The following is a 27961-nucleotide window of genomic DNA, read 5'->3' as shown; positions in this document are numbered from 1 at the left end:
TATATATATATTCGTTATAAGGCCGGGGTGCCGGTTATATAGACAGGCCCGTACCCAGGGGGTTCGCCCAACCCCCCCCCCCCCCCACCCCACCCAACGACCGGAAGTCCACTTTCGGCTCGCAAATAGACATGCTATTTGTAGAGAAAACTTTAAAGAATAAGCGAATTAGATAGGCATTCTAGATACCTTATTCTGCTTAATTTTGGCAAGTATATCATTTTCAGAGTACCGAAGGTGCCGGTTATATAGAGGTTCAACTCTTCAATAGATCATTTTTAGAGTGCCGAAGGTGCCGGTTATATAGAGGTACCAATCGTCAATATATCAATTTCAGAGTACGGAAAGTGCCGGTTATATAGAGGTTCGAACCTGTTCATCTGCGCAATGCTCCTGTATCTTCCTCCACTGAAGATGGTCCTGGGTCGGTTGGAGAAGATGGTGACGGAGATGCGAGCCTTGCGGGGATTGAAGGCCCCGATGATACGCTGGATAAAGCGCTTCATTCTGGGGTAGTTCTGTCGGCCGGCATGGCGGATGCTACCAGAGCTGTCTACCAGGAACGCGAGGTCGAGCGACTTGCGGCACACTAAAGCGAAAAAAAAAGCACGACTTTGAAAACTGCAGTAGAATGGCGCGAGAGCTGACTGCGCGTTTCAGTATTCTGCTAACTCTCGGTAATAAACTGCTAAACTGCTTCTGGCTTCCGTCATTCAAACCAATAAAACGACTTTTAATTGGTCAGCGCCTTACGGAGAGGTTAAGTGATTGGAAACCATTTCAGTGCTTGCTTATGAAAACGCTTTCGGATTTTAAATGATGAAAGCCAGAAATCAATTAAGCTGTTTGAAATCATCGGCGCGAGTTCGCAGAACATTAGTAAGAGCAGTGATCAACAGTGAAAGCTTGGAGCTTTAGAATGGCGCGATGGAACTTAAAAAACTTGCTTTTAGTATTAAGTTAGACTTATGCAAAAATCCTCACCTTTCCCAGCGGGTTTAACAGGGCGACGCCTTGGCAGAGGTCCTAAAACGAGATAAGCACGCAAATGTGAGTTCCAGCTGATTCCACATTTAAAAGGGGAACTACGGATGCGCATCTAGCTCGCGGATCGATTCCCGCGGGTGGCCCCAGATGGGGCCACAAACTTCTCATGTGCTGTGTGATTCTTCACACTAGCTTTCATGAATATAGGAGAGAACAGTTGGATAAACCATGGCAGTTATGACAAAACTCCTTAAAATTGTTTTTTACCTCGTTTAGAGAAACACGTGCGCCTCTTGTTTCTGACCTGTCGTGCCGACAAGGCCTTGTTGTAGAATTGCAGACAGGAGATCTTGCCCTTAAATCGCCTACGGTCGCCGATCTTGGCTCCCACGCGCACAGGGTAGTTAGTAGCCAAATTGAAGGGCCGCTTGAATCGCCTTGTCTTCCTTACACGGTTGTTGATATATAGCCTGGCTCGTCTCGTTCTGCGGTCAAAAGTGAATCCCACATACTGCCACTTGTACGGCTTGAGTCTCGCCACTAGTGGCCGGTACATCCTCCTGGAGCCTCGTTCGGACAGGCGCGCGAAAAGCAGCTTTCCTCGGCCCACGACCCAGAAGTGTACCCCCCAAGCGCGCGGATGATAATTCACGATGGGACCATCTCGGTTCTCCGGTCGGATCCACGTAAGGATGGAGATTGAGTTGACGGTGTCTAAGGCGCCAAGGTTGGGTATTTCGATGTAGCTGTTTGGTCGTCCGTAGAACTTGTACGCAGACCACTTTCCGTCCGGCCCGTAGTCAAGGGAGACGCCCCTGCCCCGACCGTGCAGGTTAAAGGGGGGTCTACGGTTACTTGGGGTTGGAAGAGGGCGGAACTTGAAAAGACGGTTGAGTGGGTAGACTGCAACGGGATTGTTTGATTCTGATACGAAAGAAAGAAAATGGCCACGTTTGACTTTTGTCGTAAGCAAAGTTCACGGTGTAAACGATTCACTGGCACTTACCATGCCAGAATGAATATTAAAAAGAATAATGAGTAAACGAATTTATAAACTATACTATTTATATGCAATTTTTAACAACAGTCGACACCAAGGTTCAACGCTCACGTAGTACTTAGGATATACATACTTTCTACAGAAACAAAAACCAACAATTTCGATCTGAGCTGTGCTCCGGGTTCAGACATGAGTTGTATGGCGGCTGCTTATGGTGCCTCCCTAATGACTCGACCACGTTTGTATCTATGAGCTCTTATGTCGAACCTAATCCGCATCAGTTATTATAAAATCCAAACAATAATGCAGTAAAAGAAATAACATATATTGTCACGCAAACAAGACATATATTGTCACACAAGGCGTCCGTCTTGCAAACATAACATATATTGTCACGCAAACAGAACATTTATTGTCACGCAAGGCGGTACTTCAAAACAAAACATATATTGTCACGCAAACGAGACATATATTATAACGCAAACAAAACATATTGTCACGCAAGGCGGACATTCAAAACATAACATATATTGTCACGCAAGTCACGCACGGCGGACATGATTGATCGTACCTGGTCGTGTTGGTGGCAGAGGATGAACTGGGCCCAAGGGTGTAAGGCCAGCTGTAGATTGAAAATGCAAATTACCATTGGTCACGTGTGCAAGTAATCACTCTTTAGACCAATGCAAACAACGCCTGCATTGATGGTAAAAAATAGCTATGTCTATAAACCAAAAGCTTTGGATGTAAGCCAATAACTTTGCTTGTAAGCCAGTAGCTTTGCTTGTAAACCAATAGCTATGCTTGTAAACCAATAGCTATGCTTGTAAACCAATAGCTATGCTTGTAAACCAATAGCTATGCTTGTAAACCAATAGCTATGCTTGTAAACCAATAGCTATGCTTGTAAACCAATAGCTTTGCTTGTAAACCAATAGCTATGCTTGTAAACCAATAGCTATGTTTGTAAACCAATAGCTTTGTTTGTAAACCAATAGCTATGCTTGTAAACCAATAGCTATGCTTGTAAACCAATAGCTATGTTTGTAAACCAGTAGCTTTGTTTGTAAACCAATAGCTATGTTTGTAAACTAATAGCTTTGTTTGTAAACAATTAGCTATGTCTGTAAACCAATATCTTTGTTTGTAAACCAATAGCTATGTTCGTAAACCAATAGCTATGTTTGTAAACCACGTCGGGAATTGATGTGAAGTATATTTGTCAACATTTCCACGGGCAGTAGGAACAGAGCTGGTTAGGCTAAATTCTGATAATAAACCACGAAATTCCGTCTAATTTGGCTGAAATATGCCTTGTTTGTGACGCGCTCTTCGTGTTTGATTAGAAAACCCGGTCAAGCTACGTTGCGTAATCTGAGCTAGTACCCCGTGCCGCGCGAACTGTCCGCGACACGCTAGCCGAAACCTGCCCGAAACGCCAGCAGAAACATGCCCATCTAAGGAGTGGCAGAAACGCCCCTGGTGGCTCTAACTAGCATGACTGAACTCAGCGCGGTTTTGTGACCAGCATGACAGAGTCTTTAAGTCAACTAACCTTTACGGCATTTTTTTGCTGCCCTGGCCATCTGCGATACAGTCAGCGGTGAGCTAAAGATCTGCAGACAGGCGACTCTCCCCTTGAAGTACCGTCTGTCGCGTAATTTCACTCCCATGCGTGCCGGGTAATTTGTGGCAATGCGGAATTGGCCGATCTTTTGAGTACTGACCCTCTTTCCGTTTCTGTAAAGGCTGACCCTTCCCTTGGTGTAACTGTAGGTCACCGCGACCAGCTGCCACCTCCTAGGGACTAAGACCTTCTTGGCTACATGACGTGTGAATTTGCGGCCTGCTCTCTTGGTGATCCTTGCAAAGAGGCTTCTTCCATTTCGACCGACAGCCCAGAAGTGTGCGCCCCACGCGCCGGTATTGTAATTGAAGATGGGTCCTGGCTTGCCCTCCGGGTACACGTACGCTAGTATAGTGAGGGAGTTCCTGAAATAGCAAGAGTCCCGCTATCAGCCGTCATTTTGTCATCCTAATAATATAAATGTGTTGGGGAAGCTGTTGCACTATTGAAGGGAATTTCAGATAAAGATAGACTAGCGTCCATTAGACACGTACATCTTAAAACTTCCGATATAAGTCAACATGACACATGATTGAACAGTAAACGATATGATAAACATATTTCCCATATCTAAATCTGTTGTGTGGTTAATATCTTTGGCTTTATTTGCCCTTGTGCGATACAATTGATTAAAATTGTGTTATGTGTTGTGTTATGTGTTCTGGGCTGGTTTGCAACCCGCGCAAGTAATTTTTTGCATAAGTTATGATATTAAATCAATAACAGATAGAGAGCACGATATGTCTACACACATAACGTTGTCAGTGCAAAAGGCAATATGCTTTGGACGCTCATTGGCTGAAGCCTTATCTAAACAGAGCTAAAAGCTTTCCATTTCATTCGTAGGACCATATAACAAGGGGTGCGGTAGAAGCCGCAGTCAGATCTTGTAAACCTTCAGATTGTAACAGCGAAGTAAAGCCGGGAACCTGTACCGCCCCCACAACAGTCTTCTGTAGTTGTTACAGTATTACTGTAATTATTCGCCAGACTGAAGGTGATTTTAAAGCTTATCAAAAGAAGCTCGAGCTATGCCAAAGCCGTACATTAAAAGCCTTGACGAATTATCGTATGATTGCTCTGTGTTCTCCTGCAATTAGTAATGAACCCATCATACCTTTCGTCGTAGAACTGCCATTTGCCAATCGACATTTTCGTTTACACATTCTTAGAAATAGGTGATTAGAACGTTCTTAGAAATAGGTGATTACAACGTTCTTAGAAATAGGTGATTAGAACGTTCTTAGAAATAGGTGATTAGAACGTTCTTAGAAATAGGTGATTAGAACGTTCTAAGAAATAGGTGATTACAACGTTCCTAAAAACGGGCGATTACAACGTTCTTAGAAAAAAGTGATTACAAAGTTCTTAGAATAAGTGATTCCACATTTTTAGAATAGGTGATGACAACGTTCTTAGACATAGGTGATGGCAACGTTCTTAGAAAAAGGTGATTACAAAGTTCTTAGAAAAAGGTAATTCTAACGTTCTAGAAATAGGTGATTACAACGCTCTTAGAAATAGGTAAATCATTTTTCTTAAAAGTTGGTTATACATGGATATACATACTTGGTATCCAGGTTGGTATTGGGAAAGGTCAGGTAACTATCTGGCCTGCCAAGGAAACGGGTGGAAGTGGTGCCACGGAAAGGACCGGGGGCAAAACGAACTCCGCGACCATACTTGGCAGGCTTGTTCTTTCGCATGATGTCGCGGCCTTTGGTGTACTTGGAGAGGGGGAAGAATGCTCTTGGATATGGGCCACCTGGACATTAATTAACTATAATTAGTGTCATTGACGACATTACGGACGGATAGTCAAATGGTAAGACATGTGGACGGAAAGAAAAACAGACAGAGACTGATAAACAGACTGTAGGACAAACGGACGGACTGACATAATGTATCCACATCATTTCAACGGCTTTAGTACTAGAAAACCTCTCAGTAGTACAAATGCCAGCAGCTTCGGTTTACACAATGCTTAACTGAAATACATAGTTGAAAAAAAAAAGCATGTTGCTCTTACTTGGCGTCGGTAATGGAGGACTCGGCGGCCTTGGTATTGGTCTCGGTATTGGTAGCGGGAGAGGCCTGATTGGACCTATTGAGGGGATAAGGCTTTTTACCACACCTGACACCAAGAAAACTTCTTCGAATTTAAAACAACACCGAATAAGTCTTACCCTTTCTGAAGCAAGCCCGTCTACGAGCCTTGATTTGTGCAGGCGAGAGCGCATAGTTGAACACCTGGAAACATGAGATCCTACCGCGGTAATACCTGCGGTCACTAATGCGCGCTCCCATGCGAATGGGATAATTGGTAGCCAGTCGGAATCGACCAATGTACTTTCGACCGACGCGTCTGTTATTAACAAAAAGTTGGGCGACGCCAGTCTTCTTGTCATACGTGGTCGCGACGTAGTACCACTTGTTCCGCTTGATCATTCCCCGTGGGGATGTCACTGCCGGCACGAGACGCCTCGTGCGGGAACTACGATCCTGGAACCGGACAAACAGGGTGTTGTCCTTGCCCGGTCTTCTTCCACGTGTCAGCCACCAGTGGACCTTCCACGCGTTAGGGTGGAAGTTAGCAATGGGGCCCGACCTGCCACCGGGGTAGATCCATGCGGTCATAGTAATAGCGCTGTCGGTGTCAAGCTGCCCATGGTTAGGGAAAGTGATGTATGAGTTGCGGCTTCCACGGAAGAAAACGGAGCCACCCGGGCGGCCGTCCGGACCGGGGGCGTATCGAACACGCGAGAATCGCGCTGGAGAATTCATTCTAGCGGTATCCCGTCTTCTACTGAAAATGTCTAGTGGATAAACTGCTACTACGCGCTTGGGCCCTACATAAGAAACAAAATAAGAATTACATTTACATTGATCGAGTCACTATACAAATACAACTCGCCAGGGTAACCCGGCCTTAAAGAGTCTTTTATTTCAAAAGCAGTCGTCTGCTTTTGATTTCAACCCGTGTGGTTATATTTTGCAGTGATATGACTTATTGACTTGACTTATTGACTTATTCTCTCTCATTGATCCATGATTCTATCATTTTAGTTCGTCATGTGACATTTTCAAGGATAAACTATAATTCGTTATAATTTCTCACGAAATTGTCTATCCATTTTTTAGCGCAAATGCGCTAGGGGTGTATGTAGATCATAAAAAAGCTAAACATCGAAATCAATCATCCCTACCTCGTGGCTTAGGTCTGGAGGGTACGAAAGGCCCTGTTGATAAAGTGTACATAATTAGAACAGCACTAACATTGCAATGTCCACAGTTGCGTGCCTGTGACGCTCCTATGAAGGTTTGTTCAGTAATTGCAACTGTTCTCCATTTACACGGAGAATCTCTTTGTTACGATTTCTACGTTTAGAAACATTGTACAAAAGAATTAAAGATAAAAATCAGGAAATCATTTTAGTTATTTTCAATAAAGAATTATTAAATATATGCCTATTATGATACTATAAAAACTAGAAAGTACTATAAATACTATAAAGTCTTTTTTTCTCACCTTTGCGGAAACAGCGGCGCATTTCCTTGCGAATCTGCTGTCTGGTCAACGGTTGCTTGTACAGCGTGAAGCATGAGACGCGCCCGCGATACCTCCTGCTATCTCCCGGCTTGACACCAAAGATGATTGGGTAGTTAGTAGCGAGGGTAATTCGAGGAATGCGTTTCTTGGAAACGGGTCTTCCATTCACATACAGAACAGCATATCTTGTTTTTCGGTCATAAGTAGCACTAATGAAGTTCCACTTCCATCGCTGGATACTACCAGTGAGGTCGTACGATTTAAAAGGTCGTCGGCCACGTTTGAAAAATCTTGCCATAATGGTGTTTCCACCGGTAAACCAGATGCTGAAACCACTGCCAGTTGGGTTGTACTTGAGAATGGGGCCCGGGGCCTTGGGGTACACCCAGATACCAACGGTCATGGTGCCACGAACGTCCAATCCTCGAGATCTGTTTAACACCAATCGTGTCAATGTGAGTTTGTGTAATATAATTTTTAACTATCCATGATTTGAGTCACAATATACCACATGTAGAGGCTAAGAAACAAAACAAAAATTGAACAGCAATGCGGCGGAATTGAAAGAAAAAAAGCTTTCGATTATATAGCCAACGATTAAATAAAGTAATGACAAAAAAAATCTACCCCTACATTAACCATGGCCCTGAGATCTACATCTACCGTGGCCCTGAAATCTATTAAAATCTATAATAAAATCTATCCACCCCTTGGGATTTACCTTAAGCTATGAAATCGACCATTGGCCATGAAACCTACCCGCGATCAAAAACCTAAGTATTGGGAAAAAATAATACATCAAAAAGCGGGAAACCCGCGTGAGACTCGCGGGACACTGACCGTGGGATCTTGATGTAGCTGTTAGGCTCTCCACGTAACTCATATGAACCATGTGGTCTCCTGTCCGGGCCGGGCGCAGGTCGGACAAAAGAGAGGAAGGCAATAGGGCCTCGATTGCGGTACTCGTGTAAGTGATAGCGTGAGTCGAGTGGATACTGGATCACCGGAGTAGGGCGACCTTTGAAAAGAATCATCACCATTATCATCTTCATCTTCATCATTATCATCATCATCATCATCATCATCATCATCATCATCATCATCACCACCACCACCACCACCACCACCACCATCATCATCATCATCATCATCATCATCATCATCATCATCAAAACATCATCATCATCATCATCAATATCACCACCACCACCACCATCATCATCATCATCATCATCATCATCTTCACCACCATCATTGTAATCAAAATCACCATTATCATCATCATCTTCATCGTCATCACCATAATATATGCCATCGCAATGATCATCACCAACAGCATCGTCTTCTATCATTGATGTTGTGAGCATGATGATGATGTCGAAGAGGATTGAGAGACTGGTGATGATGAGAAGAATTGATATATGGTGATTTCATTATTTATGATAACGATTATCATTCAGCTGATGATGCTTTTGCAGCAGATGTTTGAGCTGCAGCTATAGCTGACGATTATAATCACAAGGAAGACAAAGGCGCTAAATAAATAAAATATAAAAGGGATTTTACTCACGGTAAACAGATTTTCCTGGAAGTTTAGGTCCTGCAGAAAACAGAAGCTTAATCAGGCTATAGATACATCACTAGATGAGAAGCAGTTGCATTGTAGCGGGGTAACAAGGTTGCTTTAAGTAGAACGTTGGTCTGTATTGCCTTATTCCTTAAACCATTTTGTACTGGTTTTGATTACCGTTTTCAACGTGGCTCTTCCCAACTGCCACCTTTTCTCCGGTTTTTATCCCCTCTTAAAAACACAATTTCGATTCAAGCTATGCTTTGTGGTCAGACATGAAGTGAAGGCCGAGTCCTAAAGCGTATTCCACATTTATCTGCACTCTCTTAATTTAGCCTCCCAGCTTCACAGGTTGATTGGCAACACAAGTTTATTTCTTCATCATTTACTTACGTCGCATATGACATTGCTTCATTGCGTTGCGGATCTGGTAGCTGCTCAGCGCTCCACGATAAATCTGTAAACACGAGATCTTTCCGCGGAAACTTCGGCGCCGAGGATCAGCCCGAGTGCTACCGATGGAAACCGGTCGGTTACGAGCAATGTTGAAACGTCCGATCTTTCTGGAAGCTACGCGGTACCCATTGACATAAAGAGTTGCTCTACCCGTCCTCTTTTTGTAGACGGCACCAATAAAGGTCCAGGCCTTTTTAGGAACAGCTCTTCTAACGATGAAGCGCTTTCCATTACCAAAACGAGCATAGAGAACACCAGGCCTTAACATCCAGACACGAACAGCCGATGAATCACGACGATTTCTTCGGAAGTCAACGATAGGTCCCGAACGCGTTCGGGGGCTTCGTCCGGGGTTGTGGTTGATGTAAGCAACAATCGTAATGGAACCAGAAATGTCTAGTCGGCGGGAAGTCGGGATGTAACCGTAGCTGTTTCCACGGCCGTAGAACACAAATGATGTATCTTTTATGCCGCCTGGGCCTTGGCCGGGTCGGACACCGCGTAGTATTACCGTTGGTGCACGGTTGTAGCTGAGGTCGCGACCACCACGGAATATATCGAGTGGGTAGAATGCAACCAAACTAGTCGGTACTGTGAAAGACCAAAAAACAAACCATGAAGTGTCCTCTATTAGACCAAGACTATGGTATATATATTTCTAGTTGCGGATCTGCTGCCGCGGCGACGGATTCGCCTATCTTTAGACGTCCGATTCGACTGATACTGGCGACCAAATTCGCTGGTGATCGCAGGCGATTGAATTTGCCCATACGGCGTAAAAAATTGCCTAAAAGTGTGTCTCAGGCTTAAATGAAAATGTCGCGGAGTTGCGTCACGTTTAGGTTTTAGACTCGTAATGCATAATTCGTAAAAGCACAAACACGCGATATAACTTGCGATCATACCTTGTTTGGGACGAGGTACTGGTAATGGCCACTCTGTAACAATTAAATTCAAGTATATCAGCAAACATACAATAAGCAGGATTGGATTGAGCTAGTGTATATGACGTACATGTTTTATGCAAGTACGCCGAGACGTTGTTTTTCATTGGATAACACTCGTGATTATCCAATAGAATTACTGCAGCATTGTTACAGGTTATAAGTCCCGCAAGAAAACACTTCGAGGGGTAAGTATGGATAACTGCCTTAAAGCAGCATTGTCACCAGTTTACTTCCGGTGGGCCGGCGGAAACTTAAACCAACAAGAGACAAAGGAATCTATTAGAATCGGCGCTATTAAACAGGCCATCCGCTCTAAATTGTCATTCCCCTTCTTCAAAGAAACTTCCAATAGACACACGGCTTTTACAATTTTGAAATATTTTTCAGAAAGATTAAAGGATGTTTCGTGATCGGCTGGAAGTACAAAAGTGACAATGCCGCTTTCATTACACATGTAGATAATTTTTTTAAGCTTTCATCAGATGCTCGTTATTTTGGAAAATTTATTTTGTACTTACTTCCACGGAAGCATTTCTTTGACCTGATGACACGACGGTTCCTAAGCTGATCACTGTTCAGTGCAGATTTAAAGATCTGCACGCAAGAGATGCTGCCGCGGAAGCGACGCTTGTCATTGGGCTTACTACCGATCACCGACGGGTAGTTAGTGGCGAGTCCTTTGAGGGGACCGATGAAGGAAGAGATGACGGGGAAACCATTCACGGAAAGAGTGGCGACACCCCGGCGATTATTATAAGCAGCCGCGATAAAGCTCCAGCGATTTTTTCGTAGAGAACGAGGACTTATTACATACTTGACGCGTTTGCGAGTCTTTTTGGACACAAACCGAGCGAAGAGTTGGTTATTATTCACAATCCAGACATGCACTCCCCACCCTGGTGGGTTGAAGTGGAAGATAGGTCCATTGCTAAGGGGCTTGACCCAAGCGCTGATCGTGATCGACTTCACGTTTCGCAGCTTGGGAGTGCGCGGGAAAATGATGTAACTCTTGGGGTTACCCAAGAAGCGCTTGGCACCGGACGGCTTGCGGTCCGGTCCTCTGTCCGGTCTGAGAACGCCCGGGCGTCCGTTGTTGGGTCTACGAGTGACGTCACGGGCACCAGTGATGCCATTAAGTGGGTAGACCACTGCGGGCTTAGGGATACGTCCTATAAATACGAGGATACTTAGTGCTGCACACACAGTTGAATTTCGAGATATAGATTTAAACGATATTTTATGCTTAATAGAACCTCGCAGATATCTCAAAGTTTAAAAGTGTAATCTAATTTTCACTTTCTTTGCTTTGAAATAGTGATTGCTTCAACAAACTGTATTGAAAAAATGCGATTCTATCTTCTTAAATATCTTTATAAAGCAATCGAAAATGAAAATCTCAAAATGGCTCTCTCCTATGCGTCTGGTTCACCTACTCACATTACGCTTATTTTAAACCTAGAAATATGAACACACCTCCACGCCCTGGCCTTATTCCGGGTCTGGGTCCAGGCCTTTTTCCGGGTCTGCGACTGGGAATAATTAGGCCAGGTACAAATGGTGGTATATTTCCGGGCCTTCCTCCAGGTCTGCGTCCAGGCGTTCTTCCGGGTATTCCTCCAGGTCTCCACCCGGGTCTGCGACCGGGATGTATTATGCCAGGTACAAATGGTGGTATATATCCGGGCCTATATCCTGGTCTGCGTCCAGGCGTTCTTCCGGGTCTTGGCCAAGGTCTATATCCGGGTCTTGGCCAAGGTCTATATCCGGGTCTTGGTCTATATCCTAGGTTCATACGCGAAAGATGAATTTAAGTTCTAGTGAAATTCAACAACAGGTAGTAGATATATAATACATGTGAATTGATCATACCTCCAGGGTAACGTCCGCCAGGTCGCCGACCTACACACCCAAAGCCCTCGTTAGTCTGAGCATAACAATTATTTGCACACCGCCATTTTATGCTCCCATTTAATTATCGACTGACTAACAGCATCCATCCCCATTGGCTAGTTAAAGCAGTTAAAGAGGCTTCAGTAAAATATCGATATTTAAGGTATCAAACTTCAATAGTCGAATAGCTTTTCTCGCAAAAGAGAATTTCTGCTGCATAAACTATTTATTTTAGATTTTTGCCTAGAACATTTGTTCTTTGATTATGTAATACTGAGGCATATTTACGGGAAAAGGCTAATAGTTCTAGTCTAGATTTGTTTTTTTTCTATTTTTTATTTTATTTTTTAATCTTTGATAATTTTAGGATCTACATGTTTACACTAAACCCAAATAAAATCACACTAAGAATCTGTGTATCTTAGCTTGCATTGCCTCAGATATACCAGATATATGAGTAACTATATATCATCATAGGGTTCAGGGTTGAAAACTGTAGTACTTATATAATTATAGACAACGCCATTCCTATTTTGATGCAACACGGGATACAAAACAGAATCTTGTGATGGAACCTATTTGAAATAGGGTATGGCCTCAAAAAACATCCTATTCTTTCATTCACTCCTTCAACATTAATTACCTCCTCGTCCGCAGCCTCCGCATGCGCGGAATGTAGCGCGAACCAAACGGCCGCCAGCACCTGCACAAAAACAAAGGTACAGATACATTACGCTGATTTGTTACGCAACGTAACGTTCACCGTAACCACCTGCGTAAAAACAAAGGTACAGACACATTACGCTGATTTGTTACGCAACGTAACGTTCACGCAATTTGCTACGCACTAGCATGTCACGCCATATAGTACGCACTAGTATGTCTCGCCATGTGGTACGCACTATCAAGTCACGCAATGTAGCAACTCAACAGCGTGTCACGCCACGTGGTACGCATTACCATGTCACGCTATGTGGCAAATCACTAGTATGTCACGCCATGTGGTACGCATTACCATGTCACACAATGTGGCAACTCAACAGCGTGTCACGCCATGTGGTACGCATTACAATGTCACGCCATGTGGCAAATCACTAGTGTGTCACGCCATGTGGTACACAGTATCATGTCACGCCATGTGATAGCACACTAGCATGTCATACCATGTGGCAAATCATTAGTGTGTCACGCCATGTGGTACACAGTATCATGTCACGCCATGTGATAGCACACTAGCATGTCATACCATGTGGCAAATCACTAGTGTGTCACGCCATGTGACAGTATCATGTCACGCCATGTGGTACACAGTATCATGTCACGCCATGTGATAGCGCACTAGCATGTCATACCATGTGGCAAATCACTAGTGTGTCACGCCATGTGACAGTATCATGTCACGCCATGTGGTACGCACTATCTTGTCACGCCATGTGGTAACTCTATAGCAAGTTATAACGCACTAGCATGCAATGCCATGTCTCGTCAACTGAAAAACATGCACACCATGTCACGCACAGTACCGTAACGTCACGCCAAACGCCCACACTAACATGTCACGCAAGCTCTTACCAAGAGCAATGTGCTTCTTGACGTCACTGACGATATGGCCGAGATGCCTCCAGCCTGATGTAAACACGTGGTCTTTGGGCCTGCGCGAAGCCATTGCTTCAAGCTGTTTGATGTTGAAGTACTTGCCGGCGCCCACCACATAGATCTTGACACCGCGGCGTTTGATGGATTGTGATTGACGTTTCGCTTTTGCGTCCCTTATCTTACCATCAGTTACCAGAACAAGGACTTTCTGTGCCGATCTGAAGAAGAAAACATGAAAGAAGTGAGGAAGAAGGAAAATAAATAACACTTATTAACTGAGCTCGGTAAAGAGCGAGGCCGCATACTAAGGGAGGAGATGAAGAAAAAAAAAAATAGTTTTTTTTTTCAAAAATAGAAGGAAGAAGTCGAACATGCTTTTTATCAATTGAAGGATATAACAAATGTGCTCGCAAATCCTCTTCTTATTGAAAACAAAATATGGTCTTATGGCTTTTAATTTTTATTATGATTTGTTGGCTGGAGCTGAAAATGGATCTAGACAGATGTGTATTGATTTGCTGGTTCCACGTCACACACTACTTGCTACCTTGGTAACTGTCTGATTTGGCGGCTTTCGCATTATGAAAAAAAACCTTTCAATAAAGAACGCAACATAGTTCATCTTACCTTTTATTTCTGCCAAAGAAGGTGCGGTAAGCAGATCGCAAAGCGGTAGCGGTTTGTGCGCGCTCCCTCGGGTATCTAATTGGTTTGTTGAAGCCGGTGAAAAGGCGATTGTTGTCACGATAATCATTGAAGCCAAATACTTTATAAGCTCGTTTGCCGTAAACCATCAAACCAACGCGTGTGTGCCTCGGAGAAACGACGAACGATGACGTCAGGTCACGAGCAAAGTCGATAGCTCGTCGGAAGTTGCCAACGCCTGAGCGCTCAACACTCCTTGAGCCGTCGATCAAGATGACAAGATCAACATTGGCACTGGCAGCTGTTAATGACAAGTTGGGTGTTATCATCATCATCATTATCACCATCATCAATCAGTCATCATAACCATCATCATCGCTGTTGTCGCCGTCAGCATCAGCATCACTACTACAATCATTACCGTCATCATTATCCAATCAACATCTTTTTCGTCATACATCACCATCCCTTCAGGAGATCTATAAATCCTGCCTATGCTCTTATCCTGATGAAGGCAAAGGAGGCCAATATCATTGCTTCCGAGCATCCCAAAAATTAGCTCGAATATTTTCACGATTGATCACCTCCTGTAATTGTCCTATAATTTTCTTATATCCTAGAATAAAGGTAACAATAAACTCTCATTGCTTTGTGATGTGTATTTATTCAGAATAAGCGGTATTTCTAACGTTTAATCAGTTGAGGGATTCCGCGTTACTATATACCTATGTATGAAAAGAAGTACTTGTATGTATAGGAGGTGATCAATCGTGAAAATATTCGAGCTAGTTACTGGGATTGACTGGAGACTGACTGAGAGCACTGTTCTGAGAGGTTGGTGAGCCTGTGCCCCGGCCAGTTCTCCGTGAGGTCCAGGAAACTACCATATCCTGAACCAATCTCTGGAGACAAAGGGTCCCTCGGCATTGTTAGACCAAACTGTGTAGAGGGATATTTTGCGGGCCATTTCGACTAAGGCCGAAGGGTGCTTTGACAAAACCAATATTATCGCCAACCGGCATTATCATCATTTTGTTATAGCTATTTCACAGAAGGGTTCTTACTATAACCACCATCATTATTATTAACGACTGTTCGTTGATAACTAATTACCAACAACATCCTTACCATAACCGGAAAATGTGCACTTACCGGTCTTTGCTGGAACAGCTGAAACGATCACAATAAATGGTTATCAGCATTGCAAATACATACACCGTATTTCTTGTAAACATTGTATGCAAAGCAGTACTATGATCTTATTAAATAACATATTATTATACACCCATTTCAAATAAGTTTACACTCGAGAATCGATGTGACGCCACGCACAGTGGGTCATTGGCATCAAACAAATGACAAATGGTTTAGTGAAAGGACACAAGCATACAAACAAGGACGCCACAGCTTGCCAAATCAAAATTTGTTGTATTTACGTCTTGTGGCTTAATTTGAAATATAGCACTGAATGCTACGGCATATGAATTCACGAGTGCAGCCTTATTTGAAATACGTTTATACTACTTAACAAACATACCTGTGTTAGAAATCGGTAGCTCTGGTCCGGGAGCTGCAAGATGACCGGAGAATATATAATATTATTAATAACAACTCAAGAGGTTAATAACCACAACTGTTTATACTTACGGCATGGGACACAGCTAGACCTAGGGGGGTAGTCATAGGCGCTGTCTTCTTCTGGTCCCCAGTAGTCCTGGCCACTACCTTCTTCATCGGTGGTTTCTTCCTCCGCGGGCGCATCGGTGTCAACGGTATCCTAGTCCGCACAACGGATAGTGTTAATGGACATTTGCCCACGTTTGAAGAGTGGTTTTACCGGTTATTTGGAGAGTTAGAAGCAATCAAAATTAGGTAGAATAAAAAAAAATATATATCCAGGTTCAGGTTGTCGATCAATTGAGCACGGATCAGTCAGACTCAATATCAGACCTGTCATTACATCAATGTTATCAAGAACAAAACAAAAACCATTTCCCTTTACAATCTTGACAGTCTTGGAGATAAACAAGCCGGGGGAGGGGGGGGGTACATTCTACATTGAGTGCAGTAAAATAAACGGCATCATCGACAATATTTTTTTCTAACATTGTATCAAAGCCCTTCAAATACGAGTCGTTTCACCGCGTTTGTAACTGTTAAATTTGCTGATTGCATTTGATTTTATTGTATTGCTTTGGTAGTGTACTTCTGACTCGCCTGTAATTCAGTAAACGATACTACGAAAAGTTGATTTAAACTTATCATATTGATGCTTTATTTGAATCAAGGAGGAGGAGGAGGGGGGGGGGGGATGATGGGTGGCAAGCCTTTCTGTACGCAATGTAGCAAAGTACTAAACGGCATACTGGAGACTACTGATTTCAACGTACCCCGGCAATATCTAGCGGGTCGCTGCTCTCGCCGCCCAGGATTTCACCTTTGGGATGGGGTTTGCCAACCTAAAAAAAACATTAAGCAAACACTGATAAATCTGATCAACAAGCGGCATCCTTTGGGGTGTAGATTAGGAGGCATTCAGGTCGTTTGTCAGCAAGATTGGCCATAGGGATTAAATAATAACGCTTTTGTCTTGAACACAAGATTGAAAAAACCTTTTATCGAGTGCAACTATTAAACAACTTATCTAGGCCTCTATGAACCTGAAGAAGGCGACTGTGTGACGTCACTTTTTTTTTGCTTATTTAGAAAAATTCTTCTCCCACTGAGGTAGACTAAACAAGTCCAACACACACTAGCAGATAAAGGTTGTCTAGTATTTTGTTTGACACTAATTTAAATTATATAATAATAATGTAAATGTTATAAAGCACACAGCATAGCCATACTTGGTTTTAATAACGAATAAAAGGTGCATGCGTATTGTTTCATTGTAACTACCCTTAAAGACAATATTGGTTTCATTTGAAATGTTTAAGAACGCTTTTAAAGAGAATATTGACTGTATTATAATATAAAAGAGAGAACTGCAGTCTTCGATACTTTTAAAAGTAGAACTCGTGCATTGTAAATAATGAAGCATAGCAGTACAAACCTTCGGACTCGTTTTCGAAGGCTTATCCTCCTTAGCTGGTCCAGCCTTGTCCTCCTTGGCTTTCTCGGCAGGCTTGTCTTCCTTCGCAGGGTTAGACTCAGTTTTGGCTGCCTCAACGGGCTTAGCCTCTGCCTCGGATGCAACTTCATCTCCGGATGCCTCAACCTCCTTAGGCGTGGCCTTATCAGCTCCCTTCTTAGGCGTGGCCTCAGGTGCATCTTTAATCCCTGAAGCTTGCTCTTTCTTTGGCTCAGCCTTATTATCAGCCGTTGCTTCCTGCTTGGCAGCCTCAATCTTAGGCTTGTCTTCTGCAGGCTTTGTATCCAGTGAAGGCTTCTCCTCAACGGCTGGATGCTGCGCATGACCTTGTTGGGCAGCATAGCTGACCACAGGAGTGCCGGCCTGGGCTTGGTAGGTTTGGTAGCCCTGGTAGGACGAGCATGGAGGTAGGCCTATAAAGAGACACACAATTAGAACGAAAGGCTACAAAACAATTTAGTCAATATTAGGGCGTAGCGAGGCAAGTCTATACAACGTCTAGGGTCAGGCATTACGAAGCGAAAGGTTATATCGTTTGCTTGACACACCTCTGTGGATATTATTACAGAGAGTCTCAATACACAAAATATTTTTTTTTCGTTACAGACCGCTATGGCTAGTTATTACGAGAGTCTCATTATACAAAAAGTTGGTTAGTTTTGTTACCTTTCGTTACAGACCTCTATGGTTGGTTTGTTTTGTTACCTTTCGTTACAGACCTCTATGGCTAGTTATTACGAGAGTCTCATTACACAAAAATTTGGTTAGTTTTGTTACCTTTCGTTACATACCTCCATGGTTAGTTATTACGAGAGTCTCATTACACAAAAGAGTTGGTTAGTTTTGTAAACTTTCGTTACATACCTCTTTGGTTAGTTATTACAGAGGCTATCATTACAAGAAAAGTTAGTTTAGTTACCTGGACATAAGCTGCCGGTTGGGCAACATGAAAGCTTCTGGTTGTAGTCAGGAGCCATCATTGCCACACCATACGCTGTATGAATGAATGATTGAATAAATGAATGAATGAATATAGGGTGATAGATTGTGTGCGGATTAAGCCAAGTTCTGATGATAGTATTTACTGCTCTGTACAAATATACTGTAATCTGTGAGAACAGTGAAAACATTTAGTCATTAGCTTTTAACCTTAACAGGCGCGTACAAATGGGGGGTGCGCAGGGTGCTTTACAGGCGCGCACATAGGGCGGTGGGCAGGGTGCGCGCGCACCCGCCCTCTTGGCGGCCAAACAGTGGTTTATTTTTTTTTTATTAAGGAATCTTCAAATAGTTTGCTTTTTTCAAATTGATACCTATGATTGCGCAACCCCCCTCCCTTAGCCAATTATGGGTACGTGCCTGCTTTAGATGTAGAAAAAACGGTTTGATATAAGCTCCATCATAACAACAAAATAGAAAAGGAAAACAAGCTTTTTTTGCTTCGACGAAGAGCTAGTACTCGACACGACAACGAAACTACATATGAAGAAATCGTTGTCGTTTTAGGGGTTTGGTACCGGGGAATTTTTTTTTTTCAGAAGCTTTCTCCATTGACTAAAGATGGTCACAGTCACTGTTTTTCTGTTCTGAATACAATTCACAAAGTTTGCGAAGCACCTGCGGTACGGCAGCCCTAAAAATGACAAGAATCGTGCAGGTTTTCCATTTAAGGAATATATTAGTTTCCTTATATGGAAGTGACCGCGTCTGGGAAAAACGACAATTATTCGCTAAATTTTCTTGATATGTTCTATTTTTAATGTTTTAAATACTAGTACTAATATCATCAATAATACAGTTCGAAAAAGGTCGTGCCAGCGTCTCACCAGAAAACTTACCCAATGATTGGCGCTTAGAGGCGCTCTCATCATCATCGCTGTTGACTGCAGGCTCAGCACTTCCCACATCGTCAGCACTTCCTTGTCCACTTTCCTCATCGAGTTCACGCTTTGACCTCTGATTGATTGCCTCCTCGGGCGAGTCGAAGGCGTTGTAGTTATTGAGCTCAGCAAGAGCTGTACTAACGACTAGCATCAATATGATGCCACGTAAAGGGATCGTCATGTTTACCTAATGAAAACTTGCACGGTATTAATGAGAAAAATAGATCTTATGTAAGGTGAAGTCCGTAAGAAGGTGACTTGATGCTATGATAAGATGAACAGCGTGAACTTTTCTACAGGCAAGCTGTAGAAAAACTAGATGGTCTGCGTAGGCGTGGTGTAGACAAGGTATAAATCAACACAAGGTTGAAAAGGTATGTTAAACGCCTCTGTGAAACAGTGTAGTAGCTTTGACGTTTCGAGCGTTAGCTCTTCGTCGGAGCAAAAGAAGGGCAAACGCTCGAATCGTCAGCGCAACTACTCTGTTTCACAGAGGCGTTTAACATACCTTTTCAACTTTGTGTTGATTTATACCAATGCTTGGTATTAGAATCATCTATTGATGTGAGGTGAAGTTCGTAAGAAGGTGACGTGATGTTATGATAAGATGAACAGCGTGAGCTGTCTAACAATAAGCATCAATATGTATAGGGATCTCCATGACTTGCGTAATGATGATTTTCCAGTTTAACAATATGAAATATTGCTCTTTTCATTCTAGTTTTATGTTGCCGATCCTGGATCTTCATAGCTACAATAACTAGCTGTCAAAAAGCAAGATTTTAGCCTACCATGCAGGAGCCCATCGATAATTTTCCATATGGGGAAAAGATTGACCGGACATAAATTTGCGACTTTATTACCTTACCAAAAAACAAGGACACAGACCTTTTTTTAATCTTTCTATTCCAAGAGGCCCCTGCCATGGGTAGTGGATTATCTAATGTCTTAAGGTAGCTGTCCAAAACAAAGACGTCAACGCCAGACATTTTTTTGTTTATTTTTATAAATCTCAGCTGAGCTGGAAGACCTGCATTGTTTCATCTCAAATGATCTACTGATCAAGAAAATTCATATTTGTCATTGCGAACGCAAGGTTCTTATAGCTTTATTCTAATTGATAAGTCTGTTCTTAAACTTTAAAGCAAATGATGACAACTCAAGAAGTACAAAAAAAAGGCAATTTTAGAGGCTTTACTAATATCATCAAAAGGAAAAAAAGCCGTTTACATAAAGTTATATTCGTAAGAGACCATTTTAAAAGGTACGTTAAAGATGGGTGGCGGTAAAAGGTATGGGGTTGCATAATATTAATCTCATTAAAGAAAAAAAAGAAACAATAAATCTTGAAGAGTTTAAAGACTTTTTTTAGCAGGATCTAGTAGAAAAAAAATTCCCATCGAAATAGGTTATCCTGTCATGACTTAATTTACAGCCAAGATCTCTTTTCAAGATATATTCGTAAATATAAGAGCGAGCTTACAACTTGTGAAGAAGTTACGTTGAGCGATCAAAACGTGAAAGACAGGATGAGTCATTCGTAGACTACCAAGAGACGCAAATAAGATAAAGATGGGAAAAAGGAAATAAACTATGCACATTATCTGATGAATTTTAACTAATTATTTGAACTTACCAAATCCCCTGCCCTCAAATTTCAAACGAGGACGTTATTTCAAGTCATGGTTCCTCCCGAGACGACGGGATGGGGCGACTGATCAAAGGGAATTCGGTCATCTCTAATTAATGTTATAGAAATCACGTCAGAATTCGACTTGCTGATAAAAGATAACAGCTCATGTAGTAAACAGGTAGTTTATACTCAAAACATAAACATCTATTAGAAAACAGAAATTCAGCGTTCAGCCAAGAAAATTCAAGCTTCACAACTTGGGATAATTTCAACGTTTCAGTGTACTACTGCAAGATGGTACTTGAAGGTTTACCGAACTACGCATATCTATGCTGTAGGCAAACCATTAGAGGCTTCCTTAGATTATTGTGAATGACAACACCCAGGTGCCTATAAAAACAATAGGAAAACAAGAGCGGATTTGCAGAGAAGGGAAAAGCAAGGCAGGTCTGTGTGTGTCTTGCAGCAGCCAGGGCAGGTGACTCACGCAATGAGCGGGATAACGTCAGACATGATGGAACTTATTTTAGACGAAAACCGGAAACAGAAGACTTTTGTAAACGCTATCGCAACGCTATCATGTTTCTTTAGTGAGCATGCGTGGTGAAGAGGATAAGTCTAATTTCATTTAGTTAGGCAAAGTTTAACAAAAAGTAAACCTCCGTTTTCGCCGTCCGTCTTTAGTTAGGTACTAGCACCGGCTTTTTTTATTTTTTACTATTCGGGGCTTGTTAGAAAATTGAACTGCCATTGAATTGATCAAAACTGACGACAGAAATAATAAAGATCAGTTGGAAAAGGGTGGTTGACGAGATTGACAGCTGAAGGTGTTAATTAAATTAAATAGCGTGTCCTATTTTCACTATATTTGCGTTTTTACCTACGCTTTTGAAAATAATAAGAATTTTTTCAGCAATATTTGATCGCAATGATAAAACGAAGAATCTAGCGGAATATTTTGTAAACAATTTGCGAGGAAAATAGAGCAATTAAAAAAAAAATATCAGAAAACATCATGCGTTTGTATTATGGAATTTCGGAAAAAACTCCCCCTTGTTTCTTTCTTATTAGCTCTACTACACACATGGCAAGTTTTATCGCAAAACCATATTTCTGGGTCTTTGTTGATCTAAGTTCGGGGGGAAGTTAATTCCATAAAATTGCCCCACTGTATTGAAATGCCCTCTTCATTTAATTGGTACGCGGTTTTGGTATGGCCAGTATTCTCTCTTGATCTCGTAGGTTGTATGATTTAAAATACAAAAACATAAATACTTGGGTTAGGTAATCAGGGGCGAGGTGGTTAAGGGACTTGAGCATGATCAAATATTTCTGTTTTGCCCTTTTGACGGACACCCTGTCCCAACCAAGCATACCGAGAAAATCGCTAAAGCTGGTGTCATATTTTGTTTGAGTAATGTCTCTCGCAGCACGATTCTGAAGCTTTGAAAGTTTATCTGCTAGGCTTACTGCAAGCCCATCCCAGACTGGACTACAGTACTGGAAATGTGGCTTTATCAAAGATTCATAAGTTGTAATTGCAGTTTTTTTTGTCAATAAATGGCCTTCATTCGCTTCAGAAGCTGGTTGGAAAAGGTGCCAATGAGACAATCAAGATCCGCAAAACTCGTTGTAGTCTACTACTTTTAGTATTAATGGAAAAGCTCTTTTAACAGAACATTACATCAAAGTTTATTTGCTCGTGGTTTTTAAAGAAATATTAGTGCGTTGTGTGATGTATCGTTTAGCTGCCTACCAAACAGTAACTTACATGAAAGCTAACAACACAATATAAAATTCCATAAAACGCGTTTACTCCTAGTGTAATTTGTTGTAAGGTTTCTACCGAGTGAATAACCAACAGCAATATAACAAACAACAATACTTTTGCATGCTTGTTTATTTATTTATTTGTTTATTTGTAATTTATCACACTTTATTACATAAGAACAAATGTTAAGCGATTACGTGATTAACACTTTTTTATTTTTCTACTTTACCAATTAGAATCATTACTTTAACAAGCAAATACACATAAAGCTATTATAATTAAATCGCATTCTGAGATTATCAAAGTCTAATCAATGTGCAAATTTAACCAGTATTTCAGAATATTATTTCTAGAACATTGTGTTAAGTTTTAGTGTTTAAAAATACTGTTTGACATCTGAACATATATTTGACAACTTGACACCCTTCAAATATCAAATGGTTTCTTATTTGGAAGCTTTTGACACATCTACAACGTGGACTTTAGGGTTATCTTATGGTTTCTGAGTATTGCGCTTCAAGGATACCTCTAGTCCGCTGTTTTTATCTCCAAGCAGATCATCATGTTCATCGTATGTTTGATGTCGTGGTCTGTCTTGTGACACGTGCTCCTGTCCGTCAGGAGGTACCGGCACATCAACTTGCGCATCGCTTCTTTTCCCTTGTGAGATGAAGAACACACTGTTTGCCATTTTTCCGCCAACATCTTCTCGACAGTCGCTGCTGTTTCCGTACCGCTTGTAGGATGTTCTAGCGGAAGGACTTGAGAAGCACTTTCCACCATTCTGCACGGCGAATGCTGTATACTTCTTGTTGACAGCAGCTTCGAAGCATTCCTGGATGACAGAGTCCGGTTTCCCTTTAAAGTCGCCAAGTTCAACATCCAATGCATGTGGTATATTGTCTTTGAAGCAGCCGACCATTTGAATGGAGAACGAGTTCTGAGATGCTTCAGATGATGACGATGTTTGCGTTGTTTGAGCGGTAGTTTGAGAATGTGAAGCCTTATGAGGTTGCTTTGAGTTTCCTTAAAGATAAAATAATTTGTAATATTATCAATGCAAAGCCAAAACAGCACCTTTTTCATAATTAATTTTCATGAACAAATTAACTTGCAGTGTTTTTAAGAAAATACGAACTTGATCCGAATACATATAACTTCGTACTTGATGTGGCTTGTTTGAAAAAAAAAAAAGTTAAACTAGGATTCTCTGGATTTTTGTTGACTCATATATTTTAGCTTACCTTTCTTGTTAACATAAACATCATTAGCCAAGACTCCTCCTCTGCCGTCCTTACAAGCAGCCGATGTACCGTATATGTTATAGGTCTTCTCAGCGTCTCGGCCCGTGTAGCAATCTACGCCGTTTTGCAGCGCGAAATAACTAAACTTTCGCTTCGCCGCCTCCTCGGAGCACTTGTCGACCGCGTCTATACCGCGGAAGGTCGCAACCTTGGTGCCCACTGCGGGGACGCGGGCATCGTCTTTATAGCAACCGGCATGCTCGATAACAATCTCCTCGGAAACTGTAGAAGTGGTGGTTATAATTTCTTCAGTGGTGTGAGTTGTGGTATGTTCAGTGATAGTCACTCCTGTAGAAAAAGGCCAATAAGAGAAGAGACTAAGAGAACAGCATCAAATACAAGAAAACAACAACAACAACAACAACAACAACAACAACAACAACAACAGCAATAACTAGAAAAAAATTATTCACTGGCACAGCGATTCTCTTCTCTAATTAATATTATGCGAGCTTGTAAATTGCTAGATCGTTTATGAAGGAATTGAAGGAATTTGCAGAAATGAAAACCTCGTCATAAGGATGCCTGTGAAAGTTGCACAAACCCTCATTTCCATTTTTTTAAAGTAGCTCACCTTTTATAATCATGTATACGTTGTTAGCCAGGTATCCTCCAAGTCCAGCACTGCATTTATGCGACGAGCCGTATCTCTGGAACGTTTTCTCAACACCAACGTCAGAAAAACACTCTCCTCCATTCTGCAATCCAAAGGCGTGGAATCCGCCCTGAGCTGCCGCCTCGAAGCAATCCTTAACCGGATCTTTTCTTCCTCGGAAGTCCCCGATTTTCTTACCCATGGCAGGAGAATTGGGCCGGTCTTTATAGCAACCAACTGTTCGACGCATGAAGGGTGCATGTGTTTTCTTGGGTGATGGGTGGGGGCGACGGGATTTTCCTGGGAAATTAAAACAAAGATAAAAATCCTATAGTAAAACAGATAGGTGAGAAGAAGATTAGAGGTTTTCCATGTTTGGTGACACCTTTTAGTCAAACCATTTAAAAACTTCAAAGTGAAGCTTCATCTTTTTTGTGTTTTCTTTGTATTAGCAGATCATACTTCACCGGGTCCTTACCTAATCTGATTACGAACACGCTATTGGCCAATACACCTCCGGTTTCTCCTTTGCAGCCCTTAGAAGCTCCGTACTTCATGTAAGTAGCGGCAGCACTGGGACCAGTGTAACAGTCTCCACCATTCTGAAGTGCAAAGTAACTGAGTTTTCGCTTGTTCGCCTCCTCGGAGCATTTGTCGACCGCGTCTTTGCCGCGGAAGGTCGCGACCTTGCGACCAACTGCATGGTCGCGGGCATCGTCTTTAAAGCAGCCTACATACTCTATGATGTATTCCACGGTATTACTGGAAGCTTCCTTGTGTGGGATTGGAGGAGGCGCGTCGCCTAGTACGGAAAATTGTAGATATGTCAATATTGAGGGTAAAGACGAACGCCAAACTCGAGCTTCGTTAGCTGGAACTCTCGTTAAATCGTGTCTTAAATTCTATAGATACTATTTCTATAGTTATTTTTTCTCAGATATTTCGAACTCTCCCTTCTATCTCGAAATGTTGGGGTTCGAGTTAACGTAGTGCCACTGACACGTCGAACAACTTACCATCTTTGATCTCATACACATCATTGGCCCATTTGCCGCCCTTCAGATCCTTGCACTGTTTCGATGTACCGTACTTATCGTACGTAATATGAGCTTTCGGACCAAAAAAGCACTGACCACCATCTTGCACTCCGAAGACCTGATATCCTTGTTTGACGGCAAGCTCCGAGCACCTTCCGATGGGATCCCGATGACTGCGTAAATCTTGGATCATCTTTCCCATCGCTCTTTCGGGTTTGTCCGAAAAGCATCCGACCCAGCTGTTGTGGAACGTGTACCACTCGTACTCCTGTCCTTTGCCTTTCCGTTTTGTCTTCTTCGTCTTGCGTTGAATAAAGCGTTGCTTTTTCCGGGCTTTTTGTTGCTTTTGGCGCGCCAACTTCCGGGCAATCTCATTCGCTATCCGAAGCTTCTGACGTCTCAAGAACTCTATTTTTCGCGCGTGTTCTAATTCCCGTTTTCGTTTTAGCTGTTCCATGCGAATTCGAATTGCGGCTCGACGTTTGGCGCCAGCTCGTTGTCTTTCTCTCTTTAGCTTCAGCAGGCGTTGAGCAATCTGATGTGCTCTGCGACGACGCCGTTGTTCCTCCATCTTTTGTTGCAACCGCAACTTGCGCATCAGCTTCTCATGCCGAATTCTAGCTCTTTTCGCCGCGCGGCGCTTTCTCTCAAGTAGAATCTTCCGCAACTTCATCATCTGAAGGCGCTTCATTCTCTCCTTCCGAATTCTTCTCGCGCGCTCCAGCTTTCTTCTTCTTAACCGTTCCATTAGTTTTACCCGCTCTCTTCGAAGTCGTTCTCGTTCCTTTCTTTTGTTTTCACGTCTTATCCGTTTTTCGCGGGCTAGCTGTCGTTGCCGCCGTCCCCACTGTTCCCGCAAACGCTTCAAGCGCCGCAAGTGCTTTTCGTGTTTTAGACGCCGTAGTTTCTCCAAGTAGCGTTGACGTTGTCGTTCCAGATGTCGTTTTCGTCGCTCCTGTCGTCGAAGTCGTTGTCGTCGCTTTCGCTCGAGCCGTCTCTGGAGCTGCCGCATACGTTGTCTGTATAACCGCTGATTCAGTTCGAGTTGAATGAGGCGAATACGCTTCAGGGCGCGTCTCCATTGGATACCTGAATAAAATAGTATAGAGTTAATAACGAGCGTCCGTAAATTATTTGCAAAATGATCTCGCGCATTGATTATGTAGGTAATTCTAAATAAAACATTTTTCAAAAATGTAAAATCATGGTACTATTGCCAATTCGAAAGCACCTGCTCAATTTTCTTCTCATTCGATTTGTCAATTAGCCTTTTTTAAATATGTATTAACTCCCTTAATTAGTGCAAAATGAAATGATTTTGATTGTTCAAGTTTATAAACCTTAACATTATACTTGGATACCGAAGACAAAAACACTAACAACACCGAATGCATATTTCACAAGCAAGCTCAAGGCGGCACAGAAATAAAATCAAAATAAATAAAACATCTAACTAATAACAGATAATAAACGTTACAACAAATACATAGTACACGCAAGGTATAATGGGCCCAACACATTAACAAGCTGGCGCAAGACAGCAAAGAAAACGCACTATGACGTGACCAATGAAAATATAACACTATAACAACTTAAAAATGGATAGGAAAGCCCATAGCCATTGTTAGTTTGGAGAACGGGTTCGCTAAAATAGAAACAAAAAAACTGACGTGCAGGGGCTTGTTAGGAGATAACTGAAAAGTTGCTAAAACATTAAAAAATACTCTCTGGAGAGATGCGTGCTTCACCGTGCTGGGTTATTGATGCCCTTTAAAGTAAGTCTTTACAATGTCTTTGAAGAACGATCTTTTTAGGGCGAGGCGAGAGCACCACAAAGAATGTAGATAGTCTTTACTTCCCTGCTTATACAATGCGTTCATCGCCGAGGTCATTTTAGCTACAATGTTGAGCTGTCTTACCAAAGAGGTGATGCGACGGTTTGGCGTGACAAGGCGGACATCTAAGTTTTGTTCCGTCTCGCTTGCCTTTTTTATGTACCATGGTCTCTTAACCAGGCAACCGAACCTAGTAGCCCTGAGTCTGTTATTTTAATGGCCTGCATTATTACAGAAGAACCTCGTTATATAATCCCGGTATAAACAATCTTCCGAAATCATTAAAATTGCATAACAACAATAACCTCGAATCTGACTATTCCCCGTTATATCAATGCACTTATTTATCACTTGCCATATCGTTAACTGATGTATACTAATGGAATGTTAAGAATGATATCAGAAACAGCAAATGACACTCGAAAATTAGTTCTTGGTTTTATTAGATGTTTTTTATTTCCTGATTATAAGATTGGTTTTATTAGAGGGTTTTTTATTTCCTGATTATAAGAAGTTCAGTTTATTTAATTAATGAGTTAACAGT

The 27961-nt window shown here is 42.1% G+C and overlaps 1 protein-coding gene across 1 annotated transcript in view; it reads right to left on the bottom strand.

Annotated features, from left to right (window-relative positions):
• The window catches only part of LOC5522255, a 137609-nt gene that overhangs the window by 11331 nt on the left and 98317 nt on the right, over window positions 1-27961 (bottom strand). Inside the window, exons 147-178 of the mRNA XM_048726927.1 lie at window positions 25562-26671; window positions 25024-25347; window positions 24525-24845; window positions 23891-24238; window positions 23173-23672; window positions 19198-19429; window positions 18279-18353; window positions 17321-17772; window positions 16659-16727; window positions 15916-16045; window positions 15806-15838; window positions 15421-15438; window positions 14251-14569; window positions 13600-13841; window positions 12671-12730; window positions 12007-12036; window positions 11611-11919; window positions 10656-11306; window positions 10096-10128; window positions 9128-9781; window positions 8735-8764; window positions 8005-8182; window positions 7144-7595; window positions 6821-6853; window positions 5801-6463; window positions 5644-5718; window positions 5184-5379; window positions 3543-3979; window positions 2559-2609; window positions 1255-1911; window positions 985-1026; window positions 373-589 (exon numbers count right to left, since the gene is read on the bottom strand). Coding sequence (XP_048582884.1) covers window positions 373-589; window positions 985-1026; window positions 1255-1911; window positions 2559-2609; window positions 3543-3979; window positions 5184-5379; window positions 5644-5718; window positions 5801-6463; window positions 6821-6853; window positions 7144-7595; window positions 8005-8182; window positions 8735-8764; window positions 9128-9781; window positions 10096-10128; window positions 10656-11306; window positions 11611-11919; window positions 12007-12036; window positions 12671-12730; window positions 13600-13841; window positions 14251-14569; window positions 15421-15438; window positions 15806-15838; window positions 15916-16045; window positions 16659-16727; window positions 17321-17772; window positions 18279-18353; window positions 19198-19429; window positions 23173-23672; window positions 23891-24238; window positions 24525-24845; window positions 25024-25347; window positions 25562-26671 — 8941 coding nt within the window. The remainder of the gene's footprint in view (window positions 1-372; window positions 590-984; window positions 1027-1254; window positions 1912-2558; window positions 2610-3542; window positions 3980-5183; window positions 5380-5643; window positions 5719-5800; window positions 6464-6820; window positions 6854-7143; window positions 7596-8004; window positions 8183-8734; window positions 8765-9127; window positions 9782-10095; window positions 10129-10655; window positions 11307-11610; window positions 11920-12006; window positions 12037-12670; window positions 12731-13599; window positions 13842-14250; window positions 14570-15420; window positions 15439-15805; window positions 15839-15915; window positions 16046-16658; window positions 16728-17320; window positions 17773-18278; window positions 18354-19197; window positions 19430-23172; window positions 23673-23890; window positions 24239-24524; window positions 24846-25023; window positions 25348-25561; window positions 26672-27961) is intronic.

Source organism: Nematostella vectensis, chromosome 4 (assembly GCF_932526225.1).
Source record: "Nematostella vectensis chromosome 4, jaNemVect1.1, whole genome shotgun sequence".
In the NCBI taxonomy this organism is placed as follows: domain Eukaryota; kingdom Metazoa; phylum Cnidaria; class Anthozoa; order Actiniaria; family Edwardsiidae; genus Nematostella; species Nematostella vectensis.
Note: the sequence above shows the minus strand (reverse complement) of the source record. Positions and strands in the feature narration are given on the sequence as shown.